The sequence below is a fragment of the Podarcis bocagei genome, assembly GCF_964188305.1.
Source record: "Podarcis bocagei genome assembly, chromosome: 12".
Lineage (NCBI taxonomy): Eukaryota > Metazoa > Chordata > Lepidosauria > Squamata > Lacertidae > Podarcis > Podarcis bocagei.
Window position 1 is genome coordinate 36981326 of NC_138137.1, and position 21569 is coordinate 37002894.

Here is a 21569-nt window from a genome sequence, read left to right on the forward strand (position 1 = left end):
GGTACCACTCCGGTGGGAAGGTAAACGGCGTTTCTGTGCGCTGCTCTGGTTCGCCAGAAGCGGCTTAGTCATGCTGGCCACATGACCCGGAAGCTGTACGCTGGCTCCCTCGGCCAATAAAGCGAGATGAGCGCCACAACCCCAGAGTCGGCCACAACTGGACCTAATGGTCAGGGGTCCCTTTACCTTTTTAAGTCCATTTTGAAGCTTACTGTCTAGTAAGTGTGTTTAGGACTGAAGTCTTACTGATCTGGCTGAAGGCATGTGTATAATCTAGTGAAAGACATGGCTATAACAAGGCGTTGTTTTTTTTTTTAATTTCCAAATAAAATTGCAAAAATATTCCAGTTCACATCTAGTTAGTGCAACATCCAATGAGTGCAACATCCACTGTATACACCATGACATGAAAGCAAACAGTCTTTGGCACTGAGGCACTTCATCAATACAGAGCATCGACGACATCATCTGGCTGACAATAAAACTTTACCTCAAAGTACAATAAAATTAAAAACAGAAGTATGACACAGCACTCCTCTCAATACATCACACAGAAAGAGAAGTTATCCATACATTAATACAGTCAGACGCTTAGCAACAGTTTCAAACAGACCATAATATCACATTTAGATTTTAAAGCATCCAATGCCTCCTGGCAACACTGGACCTTTCGATGGGGGAGATTTCCTAGAGCAGAAGACTATCCTTGGCTACCAGCCATGATGGCTATGTTCTAATTCTGCTGGGAATCCTAGGTTTGAAGAGGGCCGTTGTGCTTGGATCCTGCTGCTGTGCTTGGGCTTCCCATTGGCAGCTGGCTGGACTAGATTGGCCATTGGCCTGATCCAGCAGGCTCTTCTTATGTTCATACAGTATCATGAAAAAGGGAGGTCCCAATACAGTGAGAGTTGTAGGAGACAAGAAGCCTCAAGTAGTTACTACAATTTTCAAGTATAAATATCCCGAAATGCAACGTTCGTCCATCTTGGCCAGCCTACAGCAAACCGGTCCTCTCTGGCTGTTTTAGACTTCAGTCCCCATTCACTTTGGCATGTGATTGAATCTTAAGTGCAAAATAGCCAGAGGGCACCAGGTTGGTGAAGCCTGATAGTATCACAAGCCGAAAGGAAAGGATATCCAAATATTTACTGAGATACGTAGAATGGTCTTTTAAAGACAACCTTTCAACTAACAGACAGATGCCTGTTGTTGTCGTCACAGGGCGAGATGAGTCTGTATAAGGATTCCCTGTAAGGACCTTGTTCAGCAGTGGACCCTCTGTGGGATTCACAGCTCAATAGCTCAGTCGGAAGAGCATGAGACTCCTAATCTCGGGGTCGCAAGTTCGAGCCCCATGTTGAGTAAAATATTCCTGCATGGCAGGGGGTTGGATAAGATGACCTTCATGATCCCTTCCAACTCTGCAATTCTATAATTCTATGATTCTGTGTCTGTGGGAGATAAACACCCTGTGTCAGATGCGGACGACACATCTTGTCCCAACAACCCATTTCCTCACATTCTAAACCCACAGTACCATACTGACGATTGCAGAGAAACTTTAAAAATAAAAAACAGTTTCCGGCAGTGCTTTTTTTTCAGGGGGTACTCAATGGTACACAATTCCAGCACCTCTTTTTGTTGTTGTTAAAAAGTGTGGCACGTACTGTAACAACAACATGGTGAGTATTGGCACCTGTTTTTTTAGAAGAAGAAAAAGCACTAGTTTCCGGTAATACTATACGTCCAGTAATGTAAACAGTGTGCAGTATGGAGTGTGTGTGTGCTAGCATGCAATGCAGGGGTGGTGGACATTTTCCAATCCAAGGGCCACATTCTTTTCAGGCAACCTTCTGGAGGCCATATGCCAGTGTTGGTGGTGCCAGGGAACTCTGCCAGGTGGGCAGAGCAGTTCTTGTAAATTTTATCATTGGACAGTAAGCTAGTTTTTTTTCTACACTCATTTGCCTGCACAATCTCATGGTTCAAGAACATATCCCAGCCAGGCAAGTACACTCAAGGAAGATGCAAAGCAGGGCTAGGGTGGGGTCTGCAGCGAATCCACAGGGCCAGAGAAAGAGGCTTGGGAGGCAGCATTCGGCCCCTGACATAGTGGATTGCAGGTATTAGGTGTACACTGCCTGTTCCATTTCAAAGCTTAGGAGCTTTTATGTTAGGAAAACTTGTGTCCCAGTAATCTGAGGACACCCTGTGACACCAGCCTTTGTCTTACGGCCTGCCAGATGTTTGACACCCAGCCAGTTCTTTACGGTCTAGGAGGAAAGAGTTGGGTTTATCAAGCCCCCAGTGGACTTCCATGCACAGCTAGGTTAGACTGCTTTCTGCTTGTTTTGCCCAAATTAAGCCCAACATAGAACTAGTCTCCATTTCTGAAATTGCTATGTCCATGTCCATGTGAAAAAGAACCCTCCCTCGTTTTCCTCACCTAGGGAAGACTCAATCCACAGAGTTATTTCAGAAGTCATGCTCCTTATTAGATGACAGAGCTCTACAAATGACCTGGAAATGTTACTCTAGGGGCATATGATGGTTTTTTATTAGGTAACATTATGTACCTTATTCCCTCTTGACTCAAACTGATAGAAGAAAATTTAATCAGGGCTTTTAAATAATTTAATTCTAATAGGTAGTCTGATGAAATGAGCATTAAGAATTTAAACGTAGAAGCCCAGTGTGAAGATCTTCTGTAAAACATGCATCAATTAGATACAGATGTAGCTTTAGAAAAATATACCTTGATTCACAGGTGCACAAGATGGAGCCTGGAACCACAGCAACCTTTCATGACAGAAAACTGGTAAGTCAGAAATTGTCATGAGCTGATGGGGTCTGTGGATAGCTGCCCCGTGTGGTGAGAACATGAAGTTCAGGTGGCAGTTTCTCTGTGAAGCACCCTCAGACCTGAACTAACTCTACTCACTTAAACTAGATAGAAAGGAACATGAGACAGTGTCCTATTCCAGTTAGCCCTTTTGAGCAACAAGGTTTTCCTGAGCTCCTGGCTCACCTCAGAGTCCTGCCCACAGCCCCATCCTAACACATAGGCCAACAATTAACAACCTAATTTTGTTTTACCTTCTAACTTGCCTCCCTCCATTATGTCATCTGTGTAGTCCATAATTTCCTCCCAGTAGGGCTAACTTCCAGAACTTAAGTCCAGTTGGAGGCAGCATCACCTTGGAGGTCAAACTGCAAGGAGGTAAGCCATAGGCAGGGGGGAGAATTTTGTGCTCCTCACACAGGCAAGGGGAATATTTCATGCTCCTCACCCACAAGTCCCACTTGCTCTTAAAATTGGAACACTACACTGTATGCCTGGAGAATGCCTGGCTTTCAACAGACAGATCTGCTGTCCACACACCTCTTCAGCTCAACTACGAAGTGGGTGTGGGTGTCTCTTTAAACGAAAAAGGGGAGGCGGAAATAAAATTGCTTGTATTTCCTTGTTGCACTTTGTTGTTTTGGACAGTCCCCCCCCCCCCGACTCCAGCTCTGATGCCACAAGTGAGAATAAAGGATAAATTAGCTGGCCTGTCACATCTTGTTCAGATGCTCAAGTAGGTATTCAAGCCCTTTCTCCGTGTTTAAAGAAATCACTATGACAAAATGTAAGAGAGCTGGATCACACTCTTTTGGATACAACAATGAGGAGGTAAAACTGTTTGTGGGCTGCGGCGCTTCAGACTGCCACCTGAAGATGCAACCACGTGTAATTGTTTGCAGATCAGCAAAATGGTGCAGTCATATTATAGCTGCAAGATACTAAGACAGACCGCTTCTTAGATGGCATAAACAAAAACAATAAATAGTTTTACGAATGTAACTGCCAGCTATCATCCTGAGATTTGGCTTTGTTCTCTCTCGTGGATATTCTGGGTTTTGTAAAAATTTTGTTTCCATGTAAGAAAAAGGGCAGGTTACAATAATCTAAAGTCACACACGCCACTATGGTAGGAAAAAAAGGAAAAGGCTGCCATCCTGAAGTGTAAAATACTTCTGACTTATAGTAGCACAATTTAATGCTCACAAGTTGACATTTGATCAAATCCAACATCAAACCGCAGCGGTGCATACAAATTCTCTTCTTAGCAATCATCACTCTGGAATTGAAACAAGAAAATATGCCACTACCATTATTAATTTGTGAGCAAACCGTACCACATGTGCATCACAAGCTACAGTTGGCATTTATCTGCCTCTGGGTTAAAAAGGGTGAGGGGTTAAAGAGAAGTCCAAATGAATAAATCAGCTTGCATCACTTCACTGATGAATGAGCAGTCAGACAAGTCACTTCAGTTTTGTCTCAATTTAAAATCCCATATTGCTTCTCTGGCATTTGGTGATTAATCAAATATAATGTAATTTTGGCCACTCTCACTTTTTATTTTAAAGCAAGAAATGGCCACCTTATAGGGCTGCCCGGCAATTTACATGGCAGGCTCAATCATTGCAAAAACATCCGGGCCAGGCTGGAATTTTCTGCCTAAAACATTTGAAGTGGGGAAACTTTAGCCCTCCGGATGTTGCTGGATTGCAACTCCCATCGTACATGACCATTGGCCATGCTGGCTGGGGCTGATGGGAATTGTAGTCCAAGAACATCTGGAAGGACACAGGTTCCCCATCCCTGATGCGAGGCATGGGACTCCCCTGGCTTAATGAAATGCAGGACATTCCCACAAAGAAACCTACCTTGGCCTAGTCAGTTAGACATTTGCCAAACTGCAGCTTGAGGATACCCCTTCCATGGAGCTGGAGAATCTGGCTGTACTCTTTGGGCATTGCATGGAAGCCAGGCTTGGGTAGCTGGTTGTCGTAGTAGTGGTGGCTGATAGGCGTGCCCTCGATGCTTTTTGAGAAAGGCCAGAAGCCGTAGAGCTTCACGTTCTCGCACAGTTCCACAGCTGCACTGGTGATCATAAAGCCTGAAGACAACCGATAGGCTTTGACGCCCTTAGTCCTCCAGAACTGGGCAAGATTTCTGAGATATCTGGGATAGAAAAATATGGCCTCCTGCTTTGCCCTGAACTCTTTCAGAGTTTGGTGCACTTTGAAAGAAGCTGCTGTGTTGCTCCTGAAGGAAAAGGCAGGGAGCAAAAGGAAAGCTTCACCATAGCTTGCAATGTTCTCCAGGAAGGTGAGTTTCTTTTCATTCAGTTTGTTATATCTGCAGAGACGAAAAGACATGTGAAAATTTTCATCAGTACAGATATTCTGGGTGTGACTGAGTGGGGTCAATTATTATATTTTATAAATCGCTCACCACTGGAAACAGAATGAGAATTAAATCCCACCTGTAAAAACAACAGGAGCAGTACCCTGTTCAGTCCTGTGAGACTCCAGCTGCTTTCACATGATATTTTGTTCCATTTTCCTGACGTTTCCTTAATTTTCATATTATATTTAAGCTTTTACACGATGCAAAAGCCGCTTCCAGAAATATCATGGAATATAGCGCAATTCCATATTATTTGCAAACTGTTCCCGCACCCCACCCCTGGAAGCAAATAACATAGAAAGGAAGACTAAATGTTGTTCTGTAAGGAGCCAATCGCCCCATTTCTGTTTACTTGCTATTTATTATCTAATCAACTTGATTTGTATGGCAAAACTAGCTGCTGTACTGAGTTATGGTGGTGGTGTTCGTGTGCAATGCTAAGCCAAACTATAGTTTAGCAGTATGTAAATTTAATAAATAATAGCAAACACAACAACAAGCAAGTGTGGTGGTGCACAGTAAGAAAAATGAGGCCACTTCACTTCTCTCACAGTCCTGCTGCTGCTCCACTACTAGGAAGCAAGCTATGGTTTGTCTTTTGTTATGGATCATGAGTGCCTGAGCTCATGGTTTCTTTCCTACAAAGTAACCACAAGCACTAAACCACAAGCTTGGAGTGAAACCACATGACTGGATTCAGTCGCAACACTAAAGCAAACCTTAGCTCCCAATGGTGTGGCAAAGGAGAAGTAGGTGTGTTTTTTTAAAAAACTGTGCACTAGCATGATTGCTTGTTCATGTTAAACCATACATAGTTTGGCTTAGTGCCACATGTGAGCTAGGCCAGTACTTTGAGCTACTTGGAGACTTTTTCTCTCTCTCAAGTGGTTTATATAGTTTCTATGCACACACACACATAAAAAAACTTGGTGAATGTGAAAGGTAGCAGATTCTGTAAGCAGAACCTGACTGCCATTTAGATCTGGGATGGCAGAAGTCCTCTGCAAGTGATTATTTCAGAACCTTTGCAAAAGCAATATGTCCCACCTGCTGCAGCCTGCTGGAAAAGGGGGAAAGAGACAAAGGAGAGGCTGAGACAGAGGAGAGAAAATGGGGGTGGCAGAAAAAGAGAGAGTGAAGGTTCAGACTTAAGGATGGGCAAAAAACCTGAAGTTTAGTTTCTTGTTTTTCTAGTCTTAAGTCCGGTTCTTCATGTATTGTAGCACCCTGCTTGTGGTTAACGCTTAGCTGGAATGAAATATTCAACGCAGCAATAGAGAAATTAAAATAATTATTTATTTGTCAGACAAATAAATGAGAGGCACAGTGGTATATGGTTACCAAGCTCTGGCCTGGGCTCCTGCCATTATGGCCAGCACTTATATCCCCTTAATCCAGCCCCCTTTGCTCCTCCTGTGGCTGCCTCTGTCCAATCAGCCTGGTTGGATTTCCTATTGGCTGATTGCTAGAACCAATCACAAAAAGATACACCCATATCCTCCTGTCCTTATATGGAGGACAAAGAGCTATATATTGTTACATCTATAAATGACAAATAAGTAGTAATATATCTTACATGTGTCTCAACAAGGAATCTTAATTACCAGCTCACCTCTTGCCCTCCCTGCCCTATTGCCTTCTAAAACAAATGGTTAATCTTAAATTTTTATCTTAAACATATGTCAAGGATCTTGAGTTTCACATCAACATTGAAAGATATCCTTCATTTGAAGGTTTCTAAACAAATGTCTGACAGCTAATATATCAGGACAGCATTTGATGGCGTCTTCCTGTCTGGCAGGGGGGCTAAACTGCTGGCTGACTTAATTCCAGGATAAATACAACTCTTCTAGCATTTGTTAAATCCTTTGCATAATTACATTTAAGCCAATATATTTAAGCTAATATATTTCATACATTATCATAGGTAACCTTTTAAAAGAATAAAGCTTCTCAAAGTAGAAAGGAAGGAACTCAGTAAAAAAAACAGTTTTTAAAGAAGGCTCTTTAGTTTACACCTCCCCCTTTCACCCTCCTTTCCAGCCTCAAAATAAAATAGGAAGAAGCTTCTTTTTCCCCAGCCAAGCCAGTTGCCTTTTCTCTCAGTTTAAGAAAGAAACAGTTTTAAAAAGACTTCCCAAAAAAGCCTCTCTTTCTCTGTCAGCTAGATGCTTCTCCCCATTTGCCTCTGGCCTTAGAAAATACAGCTCAAGGTTTAAGAGAGGCCCATGGTATCATTTTACTATTTGCCCATTCCTAATTATATTTATCTCTGCCTTTGTTATCTTCTGTAACATGTAGGGTCAGTGTCATTACTCAGTCTGTAATTTCAGCTTTTATGACTTTGAGAATTGCTTTCTGCTATCAATCAAAAGGGGCCCCTTGTCTAAGAGGAGGAAAACACTGTTTTCTTAAGCAGCTAGCCTTCTTGCCTGGCATGAAACATTTGAAAATCTACTTTTGAAAATCTAAGCCCTCTTTAATATACAAGTCCTGATCAAACATTAATAAAATGCAGGCTTATGCCTGATGCCTCATTCCCCCCTTTCAAGCTCAAGGACCTTCATCCCAAGTGTCCTTGATAGCTTGACCTTCATCATATTCCTGAGGTAAAGCTCTGTATAGGGCCATGATATGAGGTAGAGTTTCATTTGAAACCATCTTGCTAATTGTACTTCTAAAACATGAAATGATACATGGCATCATACATAAAACCATTACCACTACTGTCAAGAAAAACAAGCAAGACAATAGTATCCCTTTGAGTCCTGTGACATTAGGTAACCAATTGGTGAGCCATCCCATATCCCATCCTTCCCATGTTTGTACTGGGACATGTGCTATATTCTCCATCTTTGTGGCCAACACACGGATTGCCTCACCATTATCTGAAATGTTAAAGCAACAGGCATTCCCTGTCAAGTTCAAGACTCCACATAGGCCTCCCTGCTTGGCAAGTACATAATCCATTCCCATTTTCAGCTGCAAAATGGCGGCTCTACTTTCATCCAACTGTTGTGCAATAAGTCTCAAACTCCGGGCCGTTGCATTGGTTACAAGTTCCACTACTGCTTGCAATCGAATTATTCTGTTTAGATTATAAATAGGATCCCGTGCCCCTTGTATGAGCTCACCAGGATTCCAGGAGGCAGGATCATAATAGGCTATAATGCGCTCTGGTGGCCAATCATCAGTACCGCTCCAACTTTGGGTACTTCCTCCTGCTATATGAGAAATATCAGCGTTTCTTCGTGTACGCTTGGCCAAATTAGTGGGCATAATCCACATTGGTGGTAATACCCATCCCAGGAAACAAGTCCCACTCCATTTGGAGGGGAGTTTCTTGTATGCCCATTCTCCACATATCCACCACAACCATCGTGTCTGAGGTCTTTGGTACGTGGAGTACAGAAGGCGAAATAGCAAAAGAGGTAGAGAGTTCACAGTGCAGTATGTTAGATTGCCTTTTTCTGTCACAGTTATGTTCCATACCACTTTCCATGCATGAATAAAAGGAGGTGCACAGGGCAAGGCATCCCGAGTTCGATAGGTAGTATCGTGTGCCCAGGTATTCTTAATATTATCCCAAGTATAGTGACAATGAGAAGAGCCTATCATGGTAGAATCAGCTGCATTTGATGATTTATGTACACAGAATTCCCCTTGTACAGGTATAACTCGTAATGGTTTAGTTGAGTTCCATCCGGGGAAATTCTGTACTTCTGTTTGGTGTGGTATTTCGCTTACCATACCAATGGCATCTAATGGTATCGGTAATAAGGGCATACCTCCCTCTGAATCATCTGGCCCGAGAGAGCAAACAAGGCAATTGGTCCTATTTGCAACATTGGCTACCATTTCAGCTAAACCTACCCACATATTGTGGTCATGGCGGAATCCATATTTAGTCAATTTGGTCAGATTCAAGGACCCTTCCCCTTCCCAAGGGATCAGGATTAATAGAATCATGTTGATGTCTAGCATATGCATTCCTCCCACAAAAGATTACCTTATTGTGATAGCAAATAAATATTAGTCCCAATATAATTCCCCCAGTGACAGAAATGGGGAACCACCAAGACCAAAACATATATCCCGAGGATCCCCAATGAGTAATATCTCTGATAATTGTTCCACAAGGGGGTGGGCAGTCAATTAATTGTATAAGAGAATCTTTCCTTTCACAATCGCTGGTTCAGATGCTCCTCAAGCTTCAGGCGTGTGCAGGTCAGCCAGCTTCCAGGTTGTGGCTGCAGCAGGCCGGTCGTCAAATGTTGCCCGTGACCTAGCCCGTTCCCGGTAGGGCTAGATACAGGGGTTTTTGGAGAGAGTCAGTTTAAGAGGATTAGAGGGGTCACCTTTGCACGTCCAACTGCCTTCGGATTTCTTCAAACGGGAGTGATGAATCCAGGGGGTCACCTCAGCTACCTTCACCGCTGTTGGAGTAGAGAGCAAGACGGTGTAAGGTCCACGCCACTTAGGTGCAAGTGGATCACGTTTCCACTCTTTCACCCATACGCTATCGCCAGCCTGGAACTGATGAATCGGCTCGGCAATGCTGCACGGCGTGCGCTCGAGGGCCCACCTGTTAAGAGAAACAAAAACACGGGAGAGAGATTGCACTTGTCCCTGTGTCACATGGTCTCCTATTTGTTTAAGATCAGCTGAAATATCCTGAACAAAGGAGGGCGGTCTCCCATACAGGAGCTCAAAAGGTGACAACTTAAGTCTTTTTGTGGGTGCACACCGAACACGAAACAGTGTGTTATGGGTAACACATCACTGCTGTGGCTAGCATCACCATCTTTTCCTTCTGCCACTTCTTCTTCTCTTGCTTCTCAGCCTCATCCCTATTCCGATAAACTCGGCGTGCAATGGCCATAATTTGGCTCATCAGCATCCCTTCCCATCCTTCTGATTTCTGAATTTTCTTACGAATGTCAGAAGCGCACTGGGCCACAAATGTAGCAGTAATCATTCTGCTGTTTTCAGGGGCTTCAGGGTCAAAAGGAGTCCATATACGATAGGCTTCTTGCAGCCTCTCTAAAAAGTCTCCTGGACTCTCATTTGGTTTCTGTTCTACTTCTGAGACTTTAGACATATTAGTGGGCTTCTGGCATGCCCTGCGGATACCTTGCACAAGCGTCTGGCGATAGGTGGTAAGCCTGGCCAGGTGAATTACATTGTTTGGATCCCAATTAGGATCTTCCAAGGGAAAGTTGTCTTGGAGATGACGGTCAATATTAAAAATATTTCCCACTCTGGCCTGCTCACGCAAATATATCTGTGCCTTTTCAATTATGTCTCTCCTTTCCTCAGTGGTGAACAGAGTATTCAGGAGCTGGCGGCAATCTGTCCAAGTAGGACTATGAGTATTTATTATTGAAGTCACCAAGTCCATCATAGCCTGAGGTTTTTCTGCGAAAGATGGGGTGTGTGTTTTCCAATTCATCAGATCCGTAGTCGTGAATGGAATATATTGCAGGGTCGAAGTTCGAGGTGGCCGTGGTCCGAGTTGCCCGTTAACCAGCACAGGCTCCTCAAGTGCATCAAATACTCTTCTGAGAGGGGCTACTACGTGATCTTTCTCTTCGCCTTGCTCTAGGGGCCTCAAATCATAGGGGATGGTATTTGTCCCAAGGCGTTCTTTTAGCAGCTTTATACGCCTGGCTGTATTGCTTGCTGACCGATTAAGGTCTCCCTGTAACTTCTGTAATAATTCTCTAGGACTTGGATGTACAGGGGTTTGGGGTAGGCAATCAGTTGTTTCACTAAAAGAGACTGTAGATGGAGTTCTACTGGGACTCACAGATGGAATAACCACTTCTGCTTGGGCTTTATTATAGGCCTCCAATGCCTCCTGAAGATATTTATCATAATCTATCAAGGAATCAAGTTCTGTGACTCCAGCCCCATTATTCATTCCACTTTCTTGCCTTGGGGTTACAACTGGTGGAGTGTTTGGATTAGGCTCCCTTCGATGTGGAGCATAAGGTGGAGGTGGAAGCAGCTCTTCCTCTGGTCCCTCAAAAATGGGTTTGAGTTTATTTGGCAAGATTCCTTTCCTAGCTTCGGCTTTTACAGCCAATAATTTGCATCGTTGGACTTTGCATTCCCTTATCCATGGAGGATTTTTATTTAATGTGCTCAGCCAGGAATCTATATATGAAAATTGTTCTGGGCACCCTCCAATTTCTTTGGCGATGTTAGACCAAAGTTTGCTTACTAAATTTATATCAAAGGTTCCTTGAGATGGCCATTCAGTATTTTGCTTCGGCCACTCTAATTCACATAACGTTCTCAGGCGCTCTGGCGTCATTTTGACTCCATACGCCCCTGAGAAGGCTTTCTTAAAATTATTTAACATACATTCAAGAGGTGTATTTTCCCCTTTTGAACCCCCAACTCCCATTGTATGGCCCTGTGAAGTATCCACTCAGTCACTCACACACACGCTTCGTGGGTTTCCTTGCCCAGATGGAGTCGCCTCACTGGGAACCGAAGTACTACCCACTCCACACTCAGGTCAGCTACAGATTGCTCTGTACTTTCTCACACATACAATGCGCTAGATACTTCACCACACACTACCTCCCATTCTTCCCTTTTCCCCCACCAGATCACCATCTGATGTATCCAACCACCTAGCGTACTCAGTTCCCACTTACTGAGACGCAGAAGTTTGATCAAGACTTCTCTTCCTCCCAGTTAATTGGAGGGCCAAAAATCCCTTTGTGCACTTACCCTTGGTTGGTTCCGTTTCCCCCCGGTCCGTCGCCGCCAGTGAGCAGGGTATCAGACAGACGAGACTGCTGCGTTCCCCTGGAAAAATTTTTCCCAGTGCGCGCTGGGTAGGCAATCAGTTGTCTTCTCTCTTGTACCCCGCCCAGTGAGGCGAAGGGGCTGCGTTCCAGCAGACCACTTATCCGAGTCACAGGAGCACCATAAAATGTAGCACCCTGCTTGTGGTTAACGCTTAGCTGGAATGAAATATTCAACGCAGCAATAGAGAAATTAAAATAATTATTTATTTGTCAGACAAATAAATGAGAGGCACAGTGGTATATGGTTACCAAGCTCTGGCCTGGGCTCCTGCCATTATGGCCAGCACTTATATCCCCTTAATCCAGCCCCCTTTGCTCCTCCTGTGGCTGCCTCTGTCCAATCAGCCTGGTTGGATTTCCTATTGGCTGATTGCTAGAACCAATCACAAAAAGATACACCCATATCCTCCTGTCCTTATATGGAGGACAAAGAGCTATATATTGTTACATCTATAAATGACAAATAAGTAGTAATATATCTTACATGTGTCTCAACAAGGAATCTTAATTACCAGCTCACCTCTTGCCCTCCCTGCCCTATTGCCTTCTAAAACAAATGGTTAATCTTAAATTTTTATCTTAAACATATGTCAAGGATCTTGAGTTTCACATCAACATTGAAAGATATCCTTCATTTGAAGGTTTCTAAACAAATGTCTGACAGCTAATATATCAGGACAGCATTTGATGGCGTCTTCCTGTCTGGCAGGGGGGCTAAACTGCTGGCTGACTTAATTCCAGGATAAATACAACTCTTCTAGCATTTGTTAAATCCTTTGCATAATTACATTTAAGCCAATATATTTAAGCTAATATATTTCATACATTATCATAGGTAACCTTTTAAAAGAATAAAGCTTCTCAAAGTAGAAAGGAAGGAACTCAGTAAAAAAAACAGTTTTTAAAGAAGGCTCTTTAGTTTACACCTCCCCCTTTCACCCTCCTTTCCAGCCTCAAAATAAAATAGGAAGAAGCTTCTTTTTCCCCAGCCAAGCCAGTTGCCTTTTCTCTCAGTTTAAGAAAGAAACAGTTTTAAAAAGACTTCCCAAAAAAGCCTCTCTTTCTCTGTCAGCTAGATGCTTCTCCCCATTTGCCTCTGGCCTTAGAAAATACAGCTCAAGGTTTAAGAGAGGCCCATGGTATCATTTTACTATTTGCCCATTCCTAATTATATTTATCTCTGCCTTTGTTATCTTCTGTAACATGTAGGGTCAGTGTCATTACTCAGTCTGTAATTTCAGCTTTTATGACTTTGAGAATTGCTTTCTGCTATCAATCAAAAGGGGCCCCTTGTCTAAGAGGAGGAAAACACTGTTTTCTTAAGCAGCTAGCCTTCTTGCCTGGCATGAAACATTTGAAAATCTACTTTTGAAAATCTAAGCCCTCTTTAATATACAAGTCCTGATCAAACATTAATAAAATGCAGGCTTATGCCTGATGCCTCAGTATTAACAACAGACCGTTGTTTCATGTCCTCATGAAAATTCAGTGTATCTTAGTGTGAATTTCTCCTAATATACATATTTTTGTACATAGTTTAAGCCAATGAACACATTTTTTCACAATGTCATTTCCCCTAACAAAACGTTACTTTCACTAATATTTGCATTTCTATGCACACCCTCACCCTGGTAAAAATTACTTGGCTGGAGCACAGCATTGCAACATTTGGAGAAGTGTGAATTTCAAAAGACAGTAGTGTGTTGGATAATGTGAATTAGGTAGATTAGCCTTGAAATGGGAACTGAATCAAATTTCCCCCCAACCCCTCGTTCTGCCCCTGCCCCACCATTAGCATGCAACCCCCCCCCCCATGGTCACCCCTGATTTAGATGGTGGCTATGATTTTTGTAAAACCGTCCTTGCTGCACAGCTGAGAATTTGTGGGAGAAAAACACAAATGGCAGCTTTATTCCTTTCACCAAAGCTCCAGCTCTTTCCAAAAGCACGAAAAGCTTAAGGGCTTTCAATCTGCATTAGGCTGCCAGTTAAAAGGGAGCTTGGGACCGCTAACGAAGCAATTGCAATTCAGTGGCTGTAGTGGTGACATGCCGATGCGTTTCTCTAATGGAGAATCAAGCAATTAAACACGAGTCACACAAAAAACATTGCAGTCATACTCACTTCTGTGCTATGATGCTCGGGTTGACTGTCACAAGGTTTGTCTTGTTGCCAACATCTTGACTGATGCTTCCCATTGTTGGGGGAAGGTTACACCTGAAGTTTTACAAGAGCCATTTAGGAGCCACTTCAAACATCCCATTGTTATAGCATCCAGACATCTTTTCGACATGGCACTTGAGTCTGTTCCCTACAGCTGCAGTCCTAGGCACACGTAACTAGGAAGCAAGCGCTACTGTCTGCAGTGGGACTTTCAACATGCATCTGCTGTAAATATTGTACACACAGGGCCAGTCCAGCCATGAGGCAAGGTAAGGAGACTGCCTCAGGTGGCAGGATCCACAGGGACAGCAGATCCTGATGTAGATATTTACACACACACAACAGTGGCGGGGAGAGACAGGGCAACAGGGTTTGCTGAAAGACCAGCATTTTCTCTCTACTGCCGTACTTCTTTTCTGCCCAAATTCTTTCTAATGAAGAACAGGAGACCCCTCTTTCTGTGCATAGTAGCCATTCTCGTAACAAAAGCAAACCTAGATGTGGCACTAAATGCAGATGCCATTGCCAGGTTTCATCATCACCATCATCATCGGGACATTTTTGTCTGAACCACAGCAAACAGGGAGGGGGTGTTGAATTTCTTCTCTCTCGCTACTATTAGCCTCAGCTCTCACAGACCCTAAGAGAACAGAAATGTCACCTAGGAACTGACCACAAATATGCTCGTGTAAGCTACTTCCATATTTCAGAGCACATTTCTGCTCTTCAAAGTGGCCAGAAATTTGTCCTTAAGTAGAAATCATGCACGTCTGATAACATGTCTGAGGCTTATGAAAATGGGCAAGAAAAACTGCAAAAATAAGGATGCCGGTGTCAGAGTGCCTATGTCCCTGTGCAAGCTATTGCACGCATCACAGTTTAGAGTTTCTTACCTAAATACAAAGTCGGATTTATCAATTTCTGCTCCACAGCTGGAGTTCTTGAGGATCCCCCCATTTCCAACCACGGCACAGTTCTTGAATGGGTAATCCAGGGGCTGTGACTGAAAACAAAAACAACGGGTGCACTCTGTCCTTGCATAGCAGAACCAAGAGTTCATAGGTCCTGTGTCCACCACCACTAATTCTAATAAGCTGATATAAAAGTTATTTATTGATCATTGGTCTGAAAATGATGATGGAGCCTTCACAACTAGGAGACGCTGGAATCAGCCAGATATGCCTAGGAACACAGGAAGAACTCTTTATACAGGATCTGGCTGTTATTCCTTCTAACCCATTATTGTCTACACTGACAGTAGCTCTCCAGGGTTCCAGGCAGGGGTCTATCCCAACCCAACATGAGGATGCCATGGATTGATCCTGGGATCTTCTGCACGCAAAGCAGATGCTCTACCACTGAACTATGGGCCCTGAGATCATCAGCTGAGACCCTTCTTCTTCAAGGGCCCCCACAATCTGAGATGCAGAGGGTGGCTCCAAAGGAGATGTCCTCTTCTGTGGAATGTCCTTTCCAGAGAGGCTCACCTTGCTGCCTTTGTTAACATTCTTTAGGCACCAAGCAAAAAATGTTTTAGAGCCCCAGGTCTTTTAAGTCCTACTTGGAATAGACCTATTGAAATTAATGGACCCAAGTAAGCCATGTTAATTGATCTCAGTGAATCTACTTTGAGCAGAACTAACTTTGAATACAACACATTGATTATACTTTTTAATTGCTATCTTAACTGGAGTGTTAGGGTGGTGGCTTTCAACTATGTGGGGATCATTTCGTGGCTCTCTGTATCCTATGACATTTGCCTTAAACTGTGTTAATTTCTGCTTTGACGTGGTTGTTTCGCTTTACACCTTTTTTGTGTTGCTCTTGACTGGGCTTCTTTGGGAATTTTGGTTCTGATTGGCCCATCACCCACAGAACTCTGGCTATTAGGTTACTGATAACTGAAGAAAAAAAGAGGAATATTTAATAGAGCAAAAGTATTGAGGGACAGCACCACAGAGGTTTCCTGTAGATGCCCCACTTGATTGAGTATTCATCTTGATTTGCCTGCATGGAGGTTCAACTATGCCGACTTTATTGATTGTTTATTCTGATTTATTTGTGGAGAGCTTATATGGCACAGAGCATTCCTCCTGCTTTCATCCTGAGTTGCTTGTTGGATACTAATGCATTTAACAATTAATCATTCATTCATCCCACCCTTTCCAATGGATTTCCCCATCACTTTCCTAATCACAAAAAGTTGTTTTTTAAGTGATTTGCTGCACTAAGGCAACAGATTGCTTTAATCCACTTTAATTACACAAACCTACATTTCTTGATATGTGCTTGAGTCCTTCTTGCAAAATACTGGTTCTGGAGGCACCCACAGAATACCAAAGGATTGAAGGTGTGTGTGTGTCTTTTAGATTACATTTTTATGGCCATGAAACCATCCAAGAAACTCTTATTACCTCAGGCAGCATTCTGAATATATCCTCTGTGATGTGAATGGTTTTCTTGTTGTCCACTTCATAACTCATGTTGCTTCCCAGCGGGGTGTTATTTTGAGAAGCGATAAAGTTGTGAGCGGCATCGCAGCACGAGGCAAGCTCTGACCTGGACAACAACAACAAATAAATAAATGATCAGCATAATAAATGTTGTGGAGGCGGCAAAGAAACACAAAACAAAACCAGCTTTTATTACGCGTGGCCCTTGGCAGCACCCAGTGCATCCGATTGTAATAGAGGAGGGAAGAGGAGGGATGCAAGACCACGAACAGCTCTGCTGAGAAGCCAGGCTCCTCCCTCCATCTCCTGTCACCTGGCAGAAGCCGCCCCAGGAGACTCCATTAAAGGAGGAAAGAAAAGGGGTGAGGAACCACCCCATCCATACAGCAAAGAGGCACAGTTTTTTCTTTGAATTTTTCCACGCCAGATAGTCATCAGAAGAACTTGGAACAAAGAACTTGCATCTGACTTTCCTTATTTCCTCCTTCCTTCCAATCCACTTTCCTTTTGTGTTGTATCCTTTTAGGCTCTAAGTCTGAGACTTTACTTTTTTCCATTTTAGCTGATCAACAATGAAAATGAAACTTCAAAGAAGCTCCCTTCAACTAATGGTCATGAGATTGTGAGGGGTCATTTATGCCTCCATTTGCCAAGTTGCTTTGGAAAACAGCAATCAGGTTTTTGATTGCTGTTCTGATTTAGTTTTTTGCGGGGGGGGGGAGGCAGCATCAGGGCAAAGGCAAAACCACTTGGAGGGAAGTGTGGAAAACCCCTCCATTAAATGAAGGCACTCCTAACACTAGAGCATTTCTCCCTCTGCAGAAAAAGTTTGCATTCAAGGCTCTGTGGAAGTGCTTTGAATACAAAACTACTTCCCTGGAAAGAAAAAACTTCCATTTTTAAACTGAACATTTGTGTCCCCCACTCCCCGAGAAAGTGCTTGAATATGTAGGAAGTGCTTTGCATTCATGCTGCTTCCACCAGCTCTCTTGGCTGTCTGTTGTGCCAGCAATTTTATTTTTTAAAAATTTCATTCATGCTTTGACCAGCCCAGTCACTACCATGAAGAATATGGTGCAAAGCTGCCAATGTTAAGTCATGGCAGAAAAATATGAAGTTGAACCCATGAAGTTGACCATTTCGATGCAGCTCTAAGCTGAATTCCTGCTTTCCAAAGGTATTCTGGAGTGTTCGCATGCAATCCAGAGAGAAGTTTAGGGCAGCACAGTGCACGTTTGGGCTTTCAAGATTTGAGCATCAAATGAAATGCCTTTGTGATGGATAACGTTCATTAGCAATGATGGTGCGCCCCTCTTCTTTATTGCCCCCAGCATAAAAGGGAATGCTTCAATATAATCGGAAACAGTCTAGCATAAAAGAAGATTTCAGAACTAATAAGAAAAGAATTGTTTCTAATTAATGTTATGGTCTAGCTAATGTGATAAAACACAGTCAGGCAGTGCGATATTAATGCGATGCAACGCTGTGCCACGGAGGGAATAACAGAAGAGCAGTTTGAAATTATTCATTTTTCTTTCTTGAGAGATCAATAAACACAATAAAACTTGATGACGTTCTGCAGTAGACACATTTTCTTTTTTGGGGGGATCATATACAATGAGTAGAGGTCCCTTCAGTTAAATTCCCAGCAACTTAACCATCCTTGACATTGGACTTTGCATGAGATTATTATCGTTTATAATGCTTTATGAAACAAATAAGTTGCTTTTCTAATCATTAAAATGTCCAAAGTCAAGCAAAATAAAATTACAGAACAGAAGAAATACTAAGGTTTAAAACAAACACAACTCATAAAACCAGCGATGGCAAAATTTTCATTAAAATAGACTCAGGCTAACAATGGCACCCTTATTAAACTAAAGGTTTTCACTGTTGGCAAACTCACAGGTTGTGTGAGGCAGGCTGCATCAGACCAGTTCTGATGTTTACAGAAAAAAATTGCATTATCTAATGAGCAAATATTTTCTGTGTACCCTAGAGCCATTCCTGCTGTTTTTGTAGACTGAGACTGAGCTCATCCGTCTTATCTCTCTTTCTTGCAGCCAGATCCTATGGATCAGCTTCATATGTTGCAGCACAAATTGCAATTTGCTCCATGGCTATTGATGTGCAATTTATTATTGTTAAGGCAGAGCTGCCTGATTCTGTCCCGCCAGGTGATGGTGCTAGGTAGGTTTAGGCCCTGGACTTCATGGTCTTAATAGACAGTTAAAACAAGTTGCACAGCCATGTGTATTACTATAGATGTGAAGCACCTAAGCATGTAAGATGGCATCGCTTTACATTGCAACCCAGGTATAGGCAAACTCGTCCCTCCAGATATTTTGGGACTACAACTCCCATCATCCCTAGCTAACAGGACCAGTGGTCAGGGATGTCTGTTCCAACCTGTGTTCCGTGCATGCAGTGCTGTTTCCGTTCTGCTGCAGCTCAGTTTCTGACAAAGGCAACATTATTCTACACCATTCATTTCAGTTGAAAGGATAATTCATTTCAATGGAAAGGAAATGCAATGCAAATGGGGGGACGGGACACACCTACAATTACGTATCATTTGCAGGCTGAAAACAGCAACAGTGAATACTGAGCATATTTGTTGGATTGATTTTCATTCTGGATATGGGACAAATAAGGCAAAATGGACAACTTCAGCTTCTGTTTCCATTGGGATTTTCTGAAATCTCTAAAGCAGCAAATAAATATTTCTTTTGTCCTCCCAACACCACCATTCTGTACTTTACAACTGTTTCTACATTCCTGATACATTGGAGAGAGAAAGAAAGATCAAGCTAACCATGTTTTTTAAATATATATATATATATATGCAATTTTGCATTTTATTTTTTTAAAACTTGCTTAAATCACAGCACCATCATGACTACAGTTGCCTTCCGATTAGCCTGATGCTTACGCACATTTACCTGGGAATGAGCATCATTTTGCTGTAGGCATAATTTTTAAGTACAGTGGTACCTCACTTTACAGACGCTTCAGGTTACAGACTCTGCTAACCCATAAATAGTACCTCAGGTTAAGAATTTTGCTTCAGGATGAGAACAGAAATAGCGCAGCAGTGGCGCAGCGGCAGTGGGAGGCCCCATTAGCTATAGTGGTACCTCAGGCTAAGAACAGTTTCAGGTTAAGAACGGACCTCCAGAATGAATTAAGTTCTTAACCCGAGGTACCACTGTAACAATAACAAAATCACCTGTAACCATGGATGTGCCTAGCTGGCCAGCCCCCCAAGTAAAGAAGAAGAAAGGGAAGAAGAGGAGACCAGTCCCAGGGGGCTCTGGCCCATCCATGCCAGCCAAAGTGATGTTGTGGGGTCTGTTTGCCACAGCCCTCATCACCTGCTGCTTTCTGGGCAGTCATTTGGGTCCCCTGTCCTGTGGCTCAAGGTCCAGCCTTCGCTGCCTCCCTGCTTCTGGGCTGAAGCAAACAACTGAAATGTGTCCAGTCTGTAGCACAGAATGTATTCTGAAATAAAGCTTAAAAATCAGGCAGTGAAAAGGAAGAACACACGTAACAATGCAATATTTATCCCACTTATTTCAAGGAAAACCACTGATTACAGCGAAGACAACAAAGGATCTTGTGGCACCTTAAACGTAAAGGGACCCCTGACCATTAGGTCCAGTTGCAGACGACTCTGGGGTTGCGGCGCTCATCTCGCTTTATTGGCTGAGGGAGCCAGCGTACAGCTTCCGGGTCATGTGGCCAGCATGACTAAGCCACTTCTGGTGAACCAGAGCAGCGCACAGAAACGCTGTTTACCTTCCCGCTGGAGCAGTACCTATTTATCTACTTGCACTTTGATGTGCTTTCGAACTGCTAGGTTGGCAGGAGCAGGGACCGAGCAATGGGAGCTCACCCCGTCGTGTGGCACCTTAAAGACTAACAAATTCATTATGGCATAAAGCTTGTGGCTTATGACGACTTACACCTTAATGAATTTGTCAATCTTTAAAGTGTCAAAAGAAGACTCTCTGTTGTTTTTTGCTGCAAGAGGTTAACATCCTCTGGAAATCATTTCACTAATTACAGCCCTCAGTATAAGCTTGTGGGACAATTAGAGTAATTCAGCCTTCGGGGAAGCTTGCTCACCAGCAGCTATATAAGTGACAGCCATACAATCTTTTAAGAAAGAATTGGGGTTCCTTGCTTGTTGCACTTGCTCAGCAAGTTTGCCCAGGCAAACGGTCTCTCAAACATTTATTAATCCACTGCCGTTTAGAAGCTTGCTTCCAATGACATGCTATTCACGGCTCTGCTGCTGCATTCAATCGACTAAGAGGGTCTTTAGGCAGAAATTCAGGCTCATTAGATTCAAAATGATGGAGAACCATTGCTTTGGGAGTTACCTATAATCTAATGCTTAAAAAAAATACGACAGTAACCAGCAGTCATGGTGACTTCTAGATGGCCTGTTTACTGAGCATTCATCCTGATTTCTTTGCAGGGAGATTAAATGACATTCACTATTTATTAAGCATTCATTTGAATTGGTTTGCAGGAAGGTTAGATGGCGATGCGGCAAAGCAAGGATTATCTCACATGTTCCAGCACACTTTCCCATCCCTTTTCTTATCACAAAATCTTATCTTTCAGGGAAGCAGGTTTGTTGTGCAAGACTATAATGAAATGAAATGAAAAAGGTGCTTAAATGTACTTTCCCTAAGAAACCAGAGGCCTTTCTCTTGGGCATTGTCGGCCAATTGGTGTTAAAGAAAGACAGAATTTTCTTTATGTATGCTACGACAGCAGCAAGAATACTCATCGCAAAGTATTGGAAGACACAAGATCTACCCACCCTGGAAGAATGGCAGATGAAAGTGATGGACTATATGACACTGGCTGAGATGACTG

General features: G+C 43.0%; 1 protein-coding gene across 1 annotated transcript in view; it reads right to left on the minus strand.

The window, feature by feature from the left end:
* Positions 1 to 290: 290 nt before the first annotated feature.
* ST8SIA6 (ST8 alpha-N-acetyl-neuraminide alpha-2,8-sialyltransferase 6) overlaps positions 291 to 21569 on the minus strand; it is a 53112-nt gene continuing 31833 nt past the window's right edge. Inside the window, exons 5-9 of the mRNA XM_081163285.1 lie at positions 16641 to 16785; positions 15120 to 15229; positions 14188 to 14280; positions 4714 to 5188; positions 291 to 4121 (exon numbers count right to left, since the gene is read on the minus strand). Coding sequence (XP_081019411.1) covers positions 4720 to 5188; positions 14188 to 14280; positions 15120 to 15229; positions 16641 to 16785 — 817 coding nt within the window. The 3' untranslated portion in view covers positions 291 to 4121; positions 4714 to 4719. The remainder of the gene's footprint in view (positions 4122 to 4713; positions 5189 to 14187; positions 14281 to 15119; positions 15230 to 16640; positions 16786 to 21569) is intronic.